General features: G+C 42.6%; 2 protein-coding genes across 7 annotated transcripts in view; one reads left to right on the top strand and one right to left on the bottom strand.

Moving 5' to 3' along the window:
* The first annotated feature begins 415 nt into the window (after positions 1-415).
* Positions 416-19325, top strand: part of TEX49 (testis expressed 49) — a 30513-nt gene continuing 11603 nt past the window's right edge. Inside the window, exon 1 of the mRNA XM_055125906.1 lies at positions 416-494. Within this exon, the coding sequence (XP_054981881.1) occupies positions 416-494 (79 nt within the window). The remainder of the gene's footprint in view (positions 495-19325) is intronic.
* Positions 16866-19325, bottom strand: part of ADCY6 (adenylate cyclase 6) — a 33454-nt gene continuing 30994 nt past the window's right edge. For all 6 annotated transcript variants that reach the window (XM_055125899.1, XM_055125901.1, XM_055125900.1 and 3 more), the window contains exon 22: positions 16866-17453. In XM_055125899.1, the coding sequence (XP_054981874.1) occupies positions 17226-17453 (228 nt within the window). In that variant the 3' untranslated portion in view covers positions 16866-17225. The remainder of the gene's footprint in view (positions 17454-19325) is intronic.

The following is a 19325-nucleotide window of genomic DNA, read 5'->3' as shown; positions in this document are numbered from 1 at the left end:
TTGTAATTGACCCAGGTTCCTTCCCTGAGCATAGAGCCAGAAGTTAAGTCCTGAGCACGTCAGATCTGGCCCAAAACCCCAAAAATTAAAATTTGACAAAAAGACTAATTGGCTCAGAGTCAAATACCTATCATATGGCAAAACAAAGGTTGAGCTCAGTTCCATGCTTTTCTCTAGTCACTGCCGTCTGAAGCATACTGTGTAACCACAACAGCGGCAAGAAAAGCGTGCTTAGTTCCTCCCTGTTCCTGAAGCTCTTTAGCATCCCTCCCGCTCCAGCTTCTCCACGAACCATCATTCTATACCTTTGTAGACAAAGGGAGTGTCACTATGGTCATTCTTTAGGAATTACCATGGTAACCAGAGTCCAGTGCTCCAGCGTGAACATTCCAGAAGAGGACAGGGAGAAGTTTAGATGGACTTTTTCCACATATATCTGTTGGGATACCAAAATTCCTTTCGAAACAAAAAAGTGGTGACAATTGAAGAAACAAGTAAGGAGATTATAGGATGGAGGGTCAGAAAGCCACTTTCTACCCATTTATTTTCCTTCTTAGGATTAGGGATTCCTTTCACACAAACACTCACATACCCCAGACTAACAATTTAAACACTAATTAAATTATGAGGTAGGGAAAGGAGTCATTCAGTTTTTCTGTTCTGTAATTTAAATTCTTACTATGATATGTAATTTGTATAACCAGATTGACGTTTTCTTATTTAGCCAGCATTTGAGTTTTTAAAATTGTTTTAAATTTTTTGCCCCCTCCCTTTTAAATTTTTTGATGTAGACAAAACAACTGTTGATATAATTCTAGAGTTGAAATTGATTAGATATCAAAGCTCCAATATTAAATTAATAAGTTTAAAAATAAATTTTTATGTGAAAATTGTTATATCTCACGATGGGGTTACTAAGTCTTTGTCTAAGGATTTACTAAAGTTGTTTGTTGCTAATGAAGCCTTCTATGTTATTATTTTGCCTGTTGTTTTGGCCTCTATGTTACTTTCTTATCTAATTTGGTGTGCTCCTACTTTTTTTCCTTTTAGGTTTTTTTTTTGTTGTTGTTGTGGAGGGGGGTATTTTGGGGCCATGCCAGCCTGTATGACTCCTGAGTTCAGGGGTCACTCCTGCCAGTTCTCAGGAGTAGTGCCAGGATTGCACCTGGATTGTCTGCATGCCTTAACCATCTTTTTCCTTTTGCTTTTGTAATGCTGGGGATCTGAACCCAGGACTTCTGTAAGCAAGATAAATGTTGTATTGCTGAGCTACATTCTACCCCACACTGCAATTTGATACCAGTTATCTCTCAGTATATAATCAGAGGAAGCCCACATACTAATTTCTAATTTCTTTCTTTTTTTTTTCTTTGGTTTTTGGGTCACACTCGACGATGCTCAGGGCTGACTCCTGGCTCTACACTCAGGAATCACTCCTGGCAGTGCTCAGGGGACCATATGGGATGCTGGGAATAGAACCCAGGTCGGCCGCGTGCAAGGCAAACACCCTACCTGCTGTACTATTGCTCCAGCCCTCTAATTTATTTCTAATTTTCTTGACTTAAGTACTTAGTAAACATCTATTTATTTAGTATACCAGGCATTGTGTGATTCCATTTCATGCTCTCAGTAGTTTTGTGAATATATCCTCTCAATATTACTGTTTTCTTTTTCTCAGTAAGGAAGGTAAGACTTGGAGAGGTTAATTAATTTACCCAGGATCACAGTACTAAGGCCAGAAGTCTTCAAACATATACCATTGTTTATATTTAAATATTTATATGGACAGATCCCACAGGTCTTGCTGTGAGCAGAAAACTGTATGCATGATTAATGACCAGCTTTTCTATGAAAATATTTTTCATGAAATGTATATAATTTTCTTTTTTTTTTTTTTTTTTTTTTTTTGCTTTTTGGGTCACACCCGGCAATGCACAGGGGTCATTCCTGGCTCATGCACTCAGGAATTACCCCTGGCGGTGCTCAGGGGGACCATATGGGATGCTGGGATTCGAACCCGGGTCGGCCGCGTGCAAGGCAAACGCCCTACCCGCTGTGCTATCTCTCCAGCCCCAAAATGTATATAATTTTCTTTTCCATTTTACGTTAAAATAATATAAATTAGTTTAATTTTTTTTTTTTGCTTTTTGGGTCACACCCAGCAATGCACAGGGGTCACTCCTGGCTCATGCACTCAGGAATCACCCCTGGCGGTGCTCGGGACCATATGGGATGCTGGGATTTGAACCGGGTCAGCCTCGTGCAAGGCAAACGCCCTACCCGCTATGCTATCACTCCAGCCCCAAATTAGTTTAATTTACTTTAAGTAATGGGCTGGAGCAATAGCACAGCGGTAGGGCATTCACCTTTCACTAGGCCGGCCGACCTGTATTTGATTCCTCCGCCCCTCTCAGAGAGCCTGGTGAGCTACTGAGAGTATCGCGCCCGCACAGCAGAGCCTGGCAAGCTACTTGTGGTGTATTGGATATGCCAAAAACAGTAACAACAAGTCTCACAATGAGAGACGTTACTGGTACCTGCTCGAACAAATCGATGAGCAACAGGATGACAGTGACAGTGACTTTAAGTAATATACCAGATGTTTATATTTTGTTTCATCCATAGACAGTGATATGCTATATGATAGGAAAATCTTTTAAATTCCCCTCCCCAAACTCTGAATTGAAATGTCAGGTGGGTTCTATTCAATTCCCTAATATCTAGTTCTCAAATTTTCCAGGAATCCATCCCTCCCTGGTGATAACTTCACCTAATTAAAAGGGGCTAGAGCATTAGTACAGCAGGCAAAGCGCTTGCTTTGCATACGGCCAACCCAGATTTATTCCTCAGGTAAATTAATTAACCTCTCCAAGTCTTACCTCCTTACTGAGAAAAAGAAAACAGAATACTGAGAGGATATATTCACCCCATGTCCAAATTCATCAGTACTGAAATTTCAGGACTAAGCCCTGAGCTCCACTGCATGTGTCCAAAATGAAAAAAAGAAACAAAAAAAAAAAAGAAAAAAGAAAAAGAAAAGTTGGCCAGAACAGTAATTTAGTAACTCTATGGGTCTGCACCTGCAACTGTCTTCCAAAAGCCCTGGGCAACAGGGGCTGGAAGAACAGTACAGTGGATAGGGCACTTGCCTTATATGCGGCCAACCCAGGTTCCATCCCTGGCACCCCATAAGGTCCCCCAAGCACCACTAGAAGTAATTCCTGAATGAAGAAGCAGGAATAACCTCTGAGTACTACCAGGTATCCCCACTCCCCCACCAAAAAAAGTTCTGAGCAACAACCCAGACTTTCAACTTCATAGTACTATTGTGCAGGCTAGGGTAAGAATACCTGGGTGGATTCAGTGTAGCAAACTTGGGTAGACTCCTTCTGATTTTTCTAATTCTCATATGCATAAACATGTCACAAAATAATCATCATGTGGGCCAATTGTACAAATATCAAACAATAGTTTGATTTGTATGCTTAAAATTAAAACTGCTGAGGGATCCAAGTGATGGAACAACAGGTAAGGCCCTTGCATTGCACACGACCAACCTGGGTTCAATCCCCAGCATCCTATGTGGTTCCCCAAGCCCTGCCAGAAGTGATCTCTGAGTGCAGAACCAGGATTAAGCCCGGAGCACCACTAGGTAGGCGCTCCAAAAAGATTAAATTGTAAATTGGAGAATCAAAACCTGATACATACCTTACAGTCCTCCGAGAGCTGTATTGTGGATTCACCACCAGGATCTCACCATTCTATAAGGAAGTGATCATTGATGTAAGAGAGGGGTGCGGCAGGGTGATACCATTTCACCGAAACTCTTCAGTGCCGCCCTTGAGAACACCATGCGACGACTGGAATGGGAAGGAATGGGAATGAAGATAGATGGTCGGCAATTACACCACCTCCACTTCGCTGATGACATCGTTCTCACAACGCCAAACATTAGCCAAGCTGCACAAATGCTGACCGACTTTGACCACGAGTGTGGAAAGGTCGGATTGCAGCTGAATCTCAACAAGACCATGTTCATGAAAAACGAACTAGTCCCTGAAGCTCCATTTGCTCTCAATGGAACGAACATCTCCGGATGCAGCAGCTATGTGTACCTGGGTCGAGAAATCAACATGAGGAACAACTTGGTGCCAGAACTGCGCAAGAGGAAGAGAGCAGCGTGGGATGCATTCAAGAGCGTTGAAGAGGTTGTTAAGAGAAGGAAGAACCTCCGACTCTGGGCACATCTTTTTGATTCCACCATTCTTCCTGCACTAACATATGCCTCAGAGACCTGGGCCCTACGCAAACAGGATGAGAATGCAATTAGGGTATCCCAAAGAGGAATCCAAAGAGCTATGCTGGGAATATCATGTCTCACTCAAGTGAGAGAAGGAATCCGGAGTTCTGACCTCCGTCGACGGCCAAAAATCAGGGATGCTGTCCCGTATGCCAAGGCATCAAAAATCAGATGGGCTGGTCATGTAATGCGATTCAGAGACGACTGCTGGACTAGAGCTGTTACCGACTGGATTCCATGGGACGTCAGAAGACCTCGTGGCCGCCCACCAACTAGATGGTCAGATTTCTTCACCAAATCTCTGAATGAACGATTTGAGGCTCTCCCTGTTCCTGAAACGAGCAGATATCATTGGGCTGCACTAGCTCGAGACAGGGACAAATGGAGACGTTACTGGCGACCGCTCTAGAAAATCGAAGATCAATGGGACTACAAGTGATACAAGAAGAATGTGTGACCCTAGTTTTTTTACATAGTATCAATTCATTTTCTTTCAAAATGTAGCTATTGATGAGTGCTGTGCTATTTATATTCTCTTCAGCCAGACCTTCTGTAGTTTCTGCTTATGCTTACTTAAAAATGAAGTCAGACATTTGCAAGGCAAATTTTTAAAAAAGTTATCTTTATGATTCCCCTCAAGTTTTCATGATCTCTTCCGTGTTGACACAACAAAAGTGTTTTAAAATTATCTTCTTGGAAGGCTAGAGAGATAGTAGAGCAGGCTGGGCATTTGCCTGTGCAAGGCCAACCCAGGTTCAATCCTGGCCACCCCTTATGGTCTTTTGAGCCTGCCAGGAGTGATGCCTGAGCACTGCCATTTGTGGCTCCAAGCCCACGCCCCCTTTTAAAAATAAATAAATAGGGACCATGATGATAATGCAGTAGGTAGCGCACTTGCCTTGCCACAGCAGAACCAGGTTCAGCCCTCAGCTAAGCTCATTAAATTTTAACAACGACATATTATTATCTAATCATCTACAATCTATATCCCAATTATCTCATTCATGCTTTTTTATTTGGGGGGAGTATAAGAGTTTATTGGAAAGGAGAAAGGAAAAGGAACTCCCAAGTGAGGAGGAACTTAATAAAGGACTAAGTTCTCATTAATTCTCTTTAAAGCAACATTTTACCTTTTCTTTTTTTTCTTCACACATATATACATATAAAAAAATTCACAATAGAGTTAATTTTATCTGTACCCCTCTATGCCTTCTTGGTAATTTCTTGGTAACATTGTCAGAATTCAAGGACTTTTCTTTCTTCTTTTCTTTCTTTCTTTCTTCCTTCCTTCCTTTCTTTCCTCCCTCCCTCCCTTCTTCCTTCCTTCCTTCCTTCCTCCCTCTTTCTTTCTTTCTTTCTTTCTTTTTTTCTTTCTTTCTTTCTTTCTTTCTTTCTTTCTTTCTTTCTTTATTTCTTTCTTTCTTTCTTTCTTTCTTTCTCTCTCTCTCTCTCTTTCTTTCTTTCTTTCTCTCTCTCTTTCTTTCTTTCTCTCTCTCTTTCTTTCCTTCTTCCTTCCTTCCTTCCTCCCTTTTTCTTTCTTTCTTTCTTTCTTTCTTTCTTTCTTTCTTTCTTTCTTTCTTTCTTTCTTTCTTTCTTTCTTTCTTCTTCCTTCCTTCCCTTCCTTCCTTCCTTCCTTCCTTCCTTCCTTCCTTCCTTCCTTCCTTCCTTCCTTCCTTCCTTCTTTCTTTCTTTTTTTCTTTCTTTCTTTCTTTCTTTCTTTCTTTCTTTCTTTCTTTCTTTCTTTCTTTCTTTCTTTCTTTCTTTCTTTCTTTCTTTCTTTCTTTCTTTCTTCCTTTCAAGTAAAACAGATTTTATTTGGCGGTTTTGAAGGGAAGGAGTAAGAGAAAGTGGAAGAGTAACATGCTCAAGAGAGAACCCGGGCTTCTCCAAGGCGGAGAGAGAGCCCCTACACACATCCCAGCATTAGACATGAAAGCATGAAAGTCCCCATCTCAAGACAGGAGATGAGGGCTGGAGAGCTAGCATAACAGGTAGGGCAGTTGCCTTGCACATGGTGGACCTGGGTTCGATTCCCAGCATCCCATGTGATCCCCTGAGCACCTCCAGGAGTAATTCCTGAGTGCAGAGCCAGGAGTAATCCCTGTGCATCACCAGGTGTGACCCAAAAAAGCAAAAAAAAAAAAAAAAGGGGGAGATGAGGGCGACACGTGCTCAGGCTCCACATGTGCTCGGCCACGTGGGGTGCAAGCAGCACATAGGCTCGGGCAGCATGTGCGCCAGATTTGTTTTCTTTTACCATTGTCTCTTCCCTTTGTTTTTTTTTTTAATTCCATATGAATGAAATCATACAGGATTTGTCACTTCATTCTTATTTCATTTAACTTAACATTTCAGTTCCACTCAAACTGTAGCAAAAGACAGACTTCAGGCACCAGGAAGATAGTATGGGGGTTAAAAGCATTTGCCTTGTTTGAAGCCAACTCTGGTTCAGTCTCTGGTGCTACTTACGGTGTATCCCTCAAGCACCATCAGGAATTTCTCCTAAGCACAGATCTCAGACAGTTCCTGAACACAGCCAGGCATAGCCTAAATTCCCTCCAAAAGAAAAGACTGTATTTCTTCTTTTCTTATAGCTGACTAGTACTCATTATGTATATGCACTTTATCTACTAATTTCTTTATCCACTAATTTCTTTTTGAACATTTGAGTTGTTTTCAGATCTTGGCTATTCTAAACAGTTCTGCAATGAACATGGGTATATATATCTAGATAGATTTATAGACAAATAGTTTTTTTTTAATTTACATTGTGCTCATGGGTGAATGCCAAAGAATGGAATCTATGGGTCATTTGGTTGTTTTATTGTTGGGCCACACCTGTGGCGTTAAAAAGGCTAGTCTCAGCTCTGTTACTCCAAGCAGTGCTTGGAGGACCGTACAATGGCAAGCAATTAAATCCACACCTCTTGAATGCAAAGCATGTGCTCCCGCCCATTGAGATCTCTGACATATTCTTTTTGTAATTTTCATTCTTCATATTGTTTTCCATAGAGACTGAACCAGATGCTAGCCCCACCAACAGGAACAAGGATTCTCTTTGACCATATCTCTATAGGATTGGTTGTGTTTGGTCTTTTTGATATAGGTCGTTTTTGTTAGTGTGATGTGATATCCCATTGAGGTTTTGTTCTATTCCCTTTGTAAATGATGTGAGATAGGGATCCAGGTTTTTGGTGTTTTTTTTTTTTTAATGTGGCTAATCAGATTCCCTAGCAGCATTTGTTGAAGAGTCCTGTCTTGTTTTACCTCATGCACTTCTCTGCTGCTTTTGGTTTTTGGGTCACATTTGGCGATGCTTAAGGATTACTCCTGGTTCTGCACTGAGGAATTACTCCTGGCAGTGTTCAGGGGACCATATGGAATGCTGGGGATTGAACCCAGGTTGGCTGTATGCAAAGCAAGTGCCCTACCTACTGTACTATCACTCCGACCTTTGTTGATATGTGGTATATTGTATTCACTGACATGCATATATTTAACCATCATCCTTTAGCCCCTGTAACAAATACCACTTGATGTTGTTGCATAGTTTTGATGTATTGTTGGGTTCAGTTTGCTTAAATATTATTGAATATTTATGAATCTGTATTACAGATACTGGTCTATAATTTCATTTTTTTAGTATTATTTCAGTCTGTTTGGAGGATAATGTAATGTTGGCCAAATAAAATTATAAGGAAGGATTTATATTTTCTCCTTCTAATTCAATATTTTTTTTTTTGCTTTTTGGGTCACACCTGGCAACACACAGGGGTTATTCCTGGCTCTGCACTCAGGAATTACCCCTGAGGGTGCTCAAGAGACCATATGGAATGCTGGGAATCGAACCCGGGTCGGCCGCGTGCAAGGCAAACGCCCTACCCGCTGTGCTATTGCACCAGCCCCTCTAATTCAATCTTAGCAGGTTGTATAACCTCCCAAACTTCATCAACACCTTCTTTCATTCCTTCCTTCCTTTTTTAAATTTAAACACTATGATTTACAAAGTTGTTCATAATAGTTATTTCAAATATTCAGTGTTCAAATACCAAACCCACCACTAGTGTGACCTTTCCTCTACCCAATACCCCAAACCTACCCCCTTAGCAGATACAAATTAAATTCATATAACTTATTTAAACAGAGTGGCAAATGAAACTATCAATAAATAGATCAATTTAAGTGAATTTGTGATAATTGTCATATCCCATAATGGTGTTGCTAAAGTCATTGATTTACTGAGCTAGTTAGTGCCAGTTGAGCCCTCTATATTATTGTTTTGACCCATTGAGCTTGGCAAACTTTTACACAACTTTCCAATCAAATTTGCTTGCTCCTACTGGGTCGTCAGTACTGTGAAGTTTGGAGGTGTGGCACAGCCAACATGCAGACACACACTGTAGGAGCTGTGGAGGGGGACAGTTTTGGTGGCTTGATAAGGTTCATTGTGGAACAGCCATTTTTGTGCCAGAGGATGCTGGGTGAGAGTGGAGGCTGCGGGGCCTTCCAGCAGGGAGGAGAATCTGCCATTCTGGGAAGGCCACAGTGTTCTCAGCCCAGAGACTGTCTGGGACATTTCCACATTTCCTCCTCTTTTTTTTTTCTTTTGAGGGGGGTCACACCTGGCAGTGCTCAGGGCATACTTCTGTCTCTACACTCAGGGATCACTCCTGGTAGAGCTCAGGAACATAGGGAGAGCCAGAGATGGAACCTGGGTCATCTGCATGCTAGGCAAGCATCCTACCCACTGTACGATCACTCCAGCCTCCTCCCTCCCTCCTTCCCTCCCTCCCTCCCTCCCTCCTTCCCTCCCTCCCTCCCTCCCTCCCTTCCTTCCTTCCTTCCTTCCTTCCTTCCTTCCTTCCTTCCTTCCTTCCTTCCTTCCTTCCTTCCTTCCTTTCTTCCTTCCTCCTTCCTTCCTCCTTCCTTCCTTCCTTCCTTCCTTCCTTCCGTCCTTCCTTCCTTCCTTCCTTCCTTCCTCCTTCCTTCCTTCCTTCCTTCCTTCCTTCCTTCCTTCCTTCCTTCCTCCTTCCTCTTTCTTTTTTTTTTTTTTTTTTTTTTTTTTTTGCTTTTTGGGTCACACCCAGCGATGCTCAGGGGTTACTCCTGGCTCTGCACTCAGGAATTACTCCTGGCGGTGCTTGGGGGACCATATGGGATGCCGGGGATCGAACCCGGGTCGGCCGCGTGCAAGGCAAACGCCCTACCCGCTGTGCTATCGCTCCGGCCCCTCTCCTTCCTCTTTCCCTCTCTCCATTTTCTCTTTTCTCCCTTCTTCCCTCCCTCCCCTCCTTTCTTTCTCCTTCCTCCTTCTCTCCTGTCCTTCCTTCCTCCCCCTCCTCTCTTCCATCCCTCCCCTTCCTTCCTTTTTCCCTTCCTTGCTCCCTCCTTCCCTTTCTGTCCTTCCTTCCTTCCTCCCTATATTACTCCTTCCCTTCCTTCCTCCCCTCTTCCATCCTTCCTTCTTCCTTCTTCCCTCCCTCCCTCTCTCCCTTCCTCCCGTCCTTCCTACCTCTCCCTCCCTCTCCCTTTCCCTTTTGTCCCTCCCTCCTATCCTGCCTCCCTCCTTTCTTTCCCTTTCTTTCTTGTTTCTTCCTTTCTTCCTTCCTTTCTCCCTCCCTCCCTCCCTCCCTTCTTCTTTCTTTCCTTCTTTCCTTCTTTCTTTCTTTCTTTCTTTCTTTCTTTCTTTCTTTCTTTCTTTCTTTCTTTCTTTCTTTCTTTCTTTCTTTCTTTCTTTCTTTCTTTCTTTCTTTCTTCAAACCTAGTGGAGCTCAAGGCTTAGTCCTGGCACTTCTCAGGGACTCACTCCTGACAGTTATCAGGGCACATGGTGGCAAAGATCAACTTGGGTGTCATCTACAGGCAAAGCAGCACCTTAACCCCTACTATCTCTCTGGCCCCAATCCATCAATTTCTCCTATATATCAACTTCATGGCATAAGTTGTTCATAGTAATTTCTTACAATCTTTTGTATCTGAGGTATCTGTTAAAACGTTTCCATTTTCATTTTTATCTGTTTCATGAGCTTTGTTTTTTTCTTCATGAGTCTTGCTAAAGGTTTTTGAAATCTTGTTTATTTTAAGAAAATTTTATTCTGATTTAGTTTCAAAGGAGAGAGATAGTACATGCATGCAGCCAAACCCAGTTCCATCTGCCATACTGCATATAAGCCCCCAAGTCCTAAATATCGAAGAAAGAAAAAGTTCTTGGTTCTATCGATACTTAGAACTGGATTTCTATAACTTCTATTTGTTTTCGTGCCATACTTTGTGGTGATAAAGTGCTCGAGGGTTACATGTGGTGTCAGGGATGGAACCCAGGGTTGCTGCATGCAGAGCATGCACCCCAGCCCTTTGAGTCACCTCCCAGCCTTTCTATATCATTTATGTCTACTCGAAGTTTATTATTTCCTTCTACTTCCTTTTAGCTTCACTTGTTCTTTTTTTAGTTTCTTGAGATGTGAGGTTACTAATTTTCTATTTCCTCATGTAAGCTTATATTGCTATACAAAATAAACACTACTTTATTTTGTTTTTTTGGGTCACACCTGGCAATGCTTAGGGGTTACTCCTGGCTCTGCACTCAGAAATTACTCCTGGTGGAGCTCAGGGGATCACATGGGATGCCAAGGATCAAGCCTGGGTTGGCCGTGTACAAGGCAAACATCCTACCCCCTGTGCTATTGCTTCCACCCCTGAACTTCCTTTTTTTTTTCTTTTTGGGTCACACCTGGCGATGCACAGGGGTTACTCCTGGCTCTGCACTCAGGAATTACTCCTGGCGGTGCTTGGGGGACCATATGGGATGCTGGGAATCGAACCCGGGTCTGCCGCATGCAAGGTGCCCTGCCTGTTGTGCTATCACTCCAGCCCCTGAACTTCCTTCTTAATACTGCTTTCAATGTGTTCATACATTCTGATAGTTTATGTCTTTATTCTCCTCAATTTACAGAAATTTTTTTTTAGAGTTCAATTTTTATTTTGTAGTTTTCTCTCTTTTTTTTTGTTCTTTTTGGGTCACACCTGGCAATGCACAGGGGTTACTCCTGGCTCTGCACTCAGGAATCACCCCTGGTGGTGCTTAGGGGACCATATGGGATGCTGGGAATCGAACCCGGGTAGGCCGCATACAAGGCAATCTCCCTACCCGCTGTGCTATTGCTCCAGCCCCATACAGAAAATATATTTAATTTCTGCTTTTATTTTCCTCTTTGACCCAATGTTTGTTCAATAGTATATTTTTAGTCTCCAAATGTTTGTATTTTCCCAACTTTATTTGTATAGTTAATTTATATATTCATTGTTTAATGACAGACTTGACATGATTTATATTTTTCTGACTTCATGCACACTCAGTTTATGTTCCAGTATGTGATCTATCCTGGAGAATTTTCAATGTCCATTGGAGAAATTGTATTCATCTTCTGAGAGGTGGAAACCCTGCACATGTCTATTCATCCAAGTACTTAAAACTTACTATTTAGGATTGTTGTTTCCTTATTGATTTTCTGTCTGGTTGATCTGTTCAATGATGATAGTAGGTGTGCTATCGCTCCAGCTGTGCTATCGCTCCAGCCCCATGCCTTTTAAATTTTTTTTATAAAGTTGTTCACAATAGTTCATTACAGGTAATATTCAAACACCAATCCCACCACCGTGCTCTTCCCTCCACTGTAGGAGGGAAGAGTGTGAAGATTGTTGTATTTCATCCTGGAGCCACTGAAGCCCTTCTATAAGAGATTACAAGCATGTATTTTAAAACCAAACAAATGTGTGCTACTTTTGGTACATATATGGGCTAGAGTATAAGATGCTCCAGGACGTTCTGTGTGGCTCTCTTCCGGGAGTTTTATTTCATAGTCTCTGGATCTTGATTTTTATTCTTTGCCTTTTCTGGACTGTCATTTAGTACTTATTGCAGAGATGGTTTAGAAACCATGCATGCATTTAGCAGTTTTTGTCTGGAATGATTTTTACTCTTTCAGATCTCTGTGATAACTGGAAAAACAGCCGGTTCTTGGTTGAAGGTTGCTTTCATTCACATCTCCAGGTATATCATACCATTCCCTTCTTCCTTGTAGAGTTCCATGTGAGAAATTCAATGTGAGTTATGATGGCTTCTTTATATATGGGTCTTTGCTTTTCTCCTGATGCTTACCTCTCTTTGGTTCTTGCCATTTTGATTACAGTATGTCTTGGTGTTCTTTTCTTTAGGTTTATATTGTTTGAAATTATTAGGACTTCCTGGATAAGGATACATGTCTTCTTCGGATTGGGACAGTTCTTGGCTATTATTTTATCTACTAGCATTTCTTCCTCTTTCTTTTTTCTCTTCTTCTGGAATTCCTATGATATTCCTTTCTAAGTCTATCCCACATCTGACTTAAATTTTATTCACTTAAAAAATGTTTTTTTCTTCTATTTTTTTGGGGGGCACACCAGCAATGTTCAGGTCTTACTCCTGACTCTGCACTCAAGGATCACTCCTTGAGGGGCTCAGGGGAATGGGATGCTTGGGATCAAACCTAGATTGGTTCCAGCAAGACAAATTCCCTACCCACTGTACTATTGCTCCACCCGCACTACCCCGAACCCCACTTAAAATTTTCTTATTTATTGACCTCTTGGGCTGGAGTGATAGCACAGCGGGTAGGGTGTTTGCCTTGCACGCAGTCGACCTGGGTCGATTCCTCCGTCCCTTTTGGAGCAAGCTACTGAGAGTATCCCGCCCACACGGGAGAGCCTGGCAAGCTCCCCATGGTGTATTCGATATGCCAAAAACAGTAACAGCAAGTCTCACAATGGAGACGTTACTGGTGCCCACTTGAGCAAATCAATGAGCAATGGGATGACAGTGACAGTGATTGACCTCTTCCTCAGAGTCTGTGATTTGTGTTCTGGCTTCTACTATTCTGCTGCCGATGAGGCCTGCTAATTCATTTTTCAAATGGACTAGTTTGATGGGAAAGAAGACCACTAAGATCAACGAGAGTAACACAAGACTCAACTAGCACTCATCAAATCAGTAAACCCTAAGACAATGACTTTAGTAAGCACCATTTTGAGATATAACAATTATCACAACCAGGATTGTAACCCCTGGTCATAAAATAACAATTTAGGGAAGACAAGATGAGGGGATATATATATATATAATATATATATATATATATATATATATTGCTTTTTGGGTCCCGCCCAGCGATGCACAGGGGTTACTCCTGGCTCTTCACTCAGGAATTACTCCTGGCAGTGCTCAGGGGACCATATGGGATGCTGGGAATCGAACCCGGGTTGGCCGCGTGCAAGGCAAATACCCTATCTGCTGTGCTATCATTCCAGCCCCAAGGGGGGAAAATATCTTGCTTGTACTATTAAAAAATGTTGGGGTTGGACCAGTAGCACAGCTGGTTGGCGCTTGCCTTAAAGGCGACCCAGATTCAATATAGTCCTCCAAGCCTATCAGAGTGATCCCTGAGGGCAGAGCCAGGAGTAAGCCCTGAGCACCACTGGGTGTGGCCCCAAAATAATGTTGTCATATGAATGAAAGCAGAAAAATTGTTCTGCATTAAAGGAGACTAAAGAAGCACTCTCTCTAATGGCAATGCTTGATCCCTATTTGAATGAGAAGATAAAATGTTGCAGGTACCACAGGAACCACAAAGAGAATAAGTTGATCTCCATGCAAGGACACTCCTCTTGGGCCACAAATGTCTTAGTCTTGATTTCAAACAAATTCTCTTTTATTTGGTTTTGCTGAGATAAGTCCCACACTTTTCAATATGAAAACTCTTGCAAGCTAGACTTACCTTGACACAAAGCCACACTCAAGACATTGTCCATTGACAGGAGACTCAGAAAAAAATAATAGAAAGGGACAGACGATTTTTATTCTGTCTTGAGTCTTTGAGACAAATGACCCCTTCACAAAATCATGACTCTCAAGCTTTATTCATTTCTTCAAAGAACTAAAGTTCAAATCTTTTGGTAAAAGCAGAGCAGCATCACATGTGTTCTCATTTTCTGGATCCTAATAGAGGATACACTGTTGGTTTTCCCTGCCCTGACCTGAACGTCCTTTCCATCTCCTAGGTCTCCAGGCATTTCTGGGTCTGTGTGTTTGGTGGCCCACTTGTTAGAGGACAGCTGAGGATTGACATTCTTAGATTCCAGCAGGGGGCACTATAACTCTTCTATTACAGAGTAGCATGTGTAGTACAAGTGAGCTAGGAGTGAACTGACCAAAAGCCCCTGATTTTCCAAATGGATAGACCTGCTGAAGTTATAACTGTATCGGGAAACAACCTACACAATATGGTAGCAGATAATTTTCTCCTGTGAGTTGAAAGTAGAAGGGGCATGTGTTCAAGCTACTTAGTTAAAATCTACCAAGACCTCCCAAAGTGGGGCCACTACCATGACGTGACTGTCTTCTCCAGGCTTTCCCCACTGTTCTTCCCAGCGGGACCAGTGGCGGACAAAGCTCGCCTCCACCACAGGTCCTAGACCTGACCATTGGCCATCGGGCGTGATGCTACACATTTCAGTGAAGCTTATGGTGGCAGGGTGCTACCTCTGAATCCAGATACTTACATTGTGTCCCCCACCCATGTCTCCAGCTCAAGGATTCCAGAGTGACAGACTCCCTTGATAAGAACCCATGAAGTGTATGCAGGGGTCTCTTTGGTTTTTCCTGGAAGCCCCGTTTAGACAATTCCAAGAACCAGGTTAGTGGAATGTGAAGAGCCTGTGCTCTGGAGCCAAACTGCTTGGACTAAACTCACGTCTCAGCTACAGGCTAGTTAAGCGACCTTGAGCAAATTACTAAAGTTCGAGCTGTTTTTTCACTTGCAGAATAATAGTGCCTACCTCTTTTTCTTTTTTTTTTTTTTTTGCTTTATGGGTCACACCTGGCAATGCACGGGTTACTCCTGGCTCTGCACTCAGGAACCATCCCTGGCAGTGCTCAGAGAACCATATGGGATGCTGGGAATCGAACCAGGGTTGGCCGAGTGCAAGGCAAACGACCTACCCGCTGTGCTATTGCTCCAGCCCGTGCCTACCTCTTATAGGTGTGCCGCGTGTATTCCATAAATCTGTTATCACAGAAAGATTGATGAGCTCCATTTTACATGACAAATCTACAAGCAGCACTAAACCTATTATCTCATTCCTGTCTTACTTCTTCTTTGTTCAGAATCTTGAGCATTGCAGACACCATTTTGAGGAAATTATTTTTGGACATAGAAATAAAGGAGGACCAAAACAATCATACAACATTTGTCTTGCATATGGCCGACCTGGGTCGATCCCTGGCACCACATATGGTCCCCTGAATCCTTCCAGGAGTGATTCCTGAACACAGAGCCAAGAGTAAATCCTGAGTACCACCATGTATGCCCACCCCTACCCCCCCCACACACAAAAAAAAAAAAGAGAAATGAAGGAGCTTCCACTCTGCAAAATGTGTCCTCGGGAGGAGCTGAGTTCCCTGGGCTCATGCTCCTGTCTTTTTTTTTTTTTTTTTTCAGAGCAGTTTCCCTGTATCTGTGAAGACAAGTACAAGTTAGACTTCCAAACATATTTCAGCCAATTTCAGTCCTTCTTAGCGCTCCAGTCAACTTCAAAGCATTAATGCCCAGCAGCAGATGTGACCACAAGCAACGAGTTCTTTTTTAATTAATTAATTTTGGCTTTTGGGGTCACATTTGGCAAAGCTCAGGGGTTACTCCTGGTTACTCCTGGCTCTACACTCAGGAATTACTCCTGGTGGTGCTCAGAGGATTTACAGGATGAAAATGCCCTACACACTGTATTATCAGAGTTCATATATATACTATATGTATATAGTATATATATGTGTATATATATATACACACATATATATACATTCAGCCCCAGAGTTTTTTTTTAATATATATATATTCTACCACCTTTTTCCCCCACTATAGCTGATTGTCTTTTGATTCCCAGTCAGCATGGTATTACCAACTTCAAGACAACTACCGATGATGTGTGTTAAGACATTATCATCACTGGGGCTGGAGCGATAGCACAGCGGGTAGGGCGTTTGCCTTGCACACGGCTGACTCGAGTTGATTCCCAGCATCCCATATGGTCCCCCGAGCACCGCCAGGAGTAATTCCTGAGTGCAGAGCCAGGAGTAACCCCTGAGCATCGCCGGATGTGACCCCGCCCCCCCAAAAAAACATTATCATCACTAAGCATCTGGGAAATACCTTAATTTGAAAGCCAGAATTTTAGAAACTACTCTGGTAAATCTATTCTAAAAATTCTTCATCCTCGCTTGCTTGTCATGCCTGTGTTCTCCCTTGAACATGTATCTCACTTGCATGTCTTCGTGTTTCTTTGCTTACTTCCACTCTGGAGAGGCCCGTGTTCTTCCTCAAATGTGTACTTCTCCCTTTCTCTCCCCTTAAATCTTTCTAAATAAGTTTCAAATAAAACTCTTGCTCCACAAACAAACAACCAACCAAACAAACAAACCTTCATCCTGAAGACAGTGTAGCCAATCAATTCCGACAAACAGGGAGAATGAGCAAAATAGTAGATAATTAAGATTTTTTTTTATCACACAGTGGCCCTGGGAAGTCTAAAATTCTGAGAAATCTGCATCATTAAATTGGATAAGTGGAAGATCCACCCAACTACTTTGGGACCACGCCAGTGGTTATTTCAAAGCATATAATGTGTTCTTGTGACAACTCTCAGTTTATGACCTAATTTAAAATAAAGCTTTAAAACAGGGTATTTCTTATCTGTTTATCACCAAAATATATCTATCTGTTTCTATATATTTGTATCTATATATAAAGCATGTACATATAAAGTGTGGTTTCAATGGATTTAATTATAAACCTATTTTCTGCTACCAACCAACAAAATGATGGATTCATCTACCCTGTCACAGTAGTTTTCTTATAAAAAGTTCATTGTCTCCTCTCCCCAGAACACGCCCTTTCACAGTAATAACTAGCATGATTCCCACCTGCTCCTCACCAGCTTTCAGTCTATGTGACTTCAAAAGCTTAGCAGCCTGAGGAAGCCATGGAATACCAAGAAGATCTTCTAGTTTGCCAAAAACTGAAGAGAAGAATATGCCAAGTGGTGCTTGACTCAGGAGGAAGGCAACCTAAAGGATGATAAAGTTCAGCACAGGTTCAAGCATGTGGTAAGCACTCATATTGGAAGCTAGAGCCTACTACTGGGAAACAGATATATATATATATATAATTTATATATATATACATGTGTATGTATATATATAAATGATCCTGAAGAATAGCCTAAGGCCTCAGCATCAAACAGAGCTCTGACTATTATCTGGGCCTAAATCAATAATTACTTCCAGCCCAGGCCCTGTTGCCCACTGGAATAAGTCTTGCCTTTTCTTAGTCTACATCTACTTGGCCATTAATATTAAGCCACCCCACATCACCCAAAGTCAAATGAGCAAACTCAAATAACTCGTGCTCCCAAGAACTTGTTCCTTATTGCTTTAACCTGTGAGGAAGTATTAACCAGCACCCAGATTAATTCCAGGCCACCAGAACTTGACACTGTCACCACTCCAAGTCCTCAACTGTGGAGGGAATGATTAAGAACAATATCCACCTCTGGTAGCGTCAATAACTGAGATAGAGAATGTTTAAGAAACTTTCTTTTGGAATGCTAAAGGGGGGAGGAGGGAGAAAGATAAGAATGAAGGGGACTGTGACCAAAGCGATCAATTTTTGGCACCCCAATATATCCCCCACACCTCCCAGGGGTGATCCCTGAGCACAGAGTCAGGAGTCAGCCCTTAGGACCGATGGATGTGCCTCCCCTCCAAAAAAAAATGTGAGGGGGCCTGGGGATGACTCAGTGGTAGAGCCTTGTGAGACTATAAGTTCAGACCCTTTAGATCATGTCATCTAAGTGGTCACCTAGGATGTCTGGCACCCCAACAGTGCAACCCCTAGCAAGCTCCACAGATAAGCAGAGTAACCAAGTATCAAGCACTGCAACCAAGTATCAAGCACTGATGGTGACAAAGAAAAGGGAAGATAATGAATGAATGTGACCAAGCAGAAACCAGAGAGGACCTCCAGAACAGAGTGGCAGTCCCAGCCTCTGAGACAAGTCAGCCATTTCAGGGAACAACGTCCAGAGAGAATGACAACTTTTTTTTTTTTTTTTGCTTTTTGGGTCACACCCAGTGATGCTCAGGGGTCACTCCTGGCTCTGCACTCAGGAACCACCCCTGGCCGTACTCAGAGGACCATATGGGATGCTGGGTATCGAACCCGGGTCAGCCGCGTGCAAGGCAAACGCCCTACCTGCCGTGCTATCACTCCAGCCCTGAGAATGACAACTTTTTATCTAGTTCCTGAGCAGTTCAGGTTTCTGAGATGCAAGCAAAGTAGCAAAACACAAACTTATTTTAACAAATACCCATGCTCAGGGCCAGAGGGGTGGGGAGTAGACCATGCATTAGGGCGTGGGTTTCATCCTCAGCATCTCATTAAAAACATTACCCAAAAAAAGTTAATAGTAGCCAGAGATATGTTTTAGTGATACAGACATGCTTAACATAATGGAAGTCCCAAGTTCCTGGCAAGGCATGTGCCTCCACCCCACTACTCCAGGTGCCACTGGACCCTACCACAAACTATCAGGCCTGCACTGCCAGGCTAAGCATCACTAGAATTGGCCCTGGACCAATTCACCCCCAAGCACTGCTGGGTATGGACGTCATAAATTAGACATACCTATATACCTATATACTCTGTACATCTCAGTGGTAGTGTACCATACTTCAAGAAAAGTTTTCCCTCCCTCCCACAAAAACTTGACTCTGACACCACCTGGCTCCCTGGAGCATCGCCAGGAATAGCCCTGAAGTCTCTCAAGAACCACCAAGGTGGCTCTGGTGATCTCTGGCAGTACCTCTTCATGCCTTCATATTGAATGGATGGTCTGGTTAGCCAGGTACCAGCCTCGCTCCCTAAACACTGCCTGGGAG

Source organism: Sorex araneus, chromosome 2, assembly GCF_027595985.1.
Source record: "Sorex araneus isolate mSorAra2 chromosome 2, mSorAra2.pri, whole genome shotgun sequence".
NCBI classification, from domain to species: Eukaryota; Metazoa; Chordata; class Mammalia; order Eulipotyphla; family Soricidae; genus Sorex; species Sorex araneus.
Note: the sequence above shows the minus strand (reverse complement) of the source record. Positions and strands in the feature narration are given on the sequence as shown.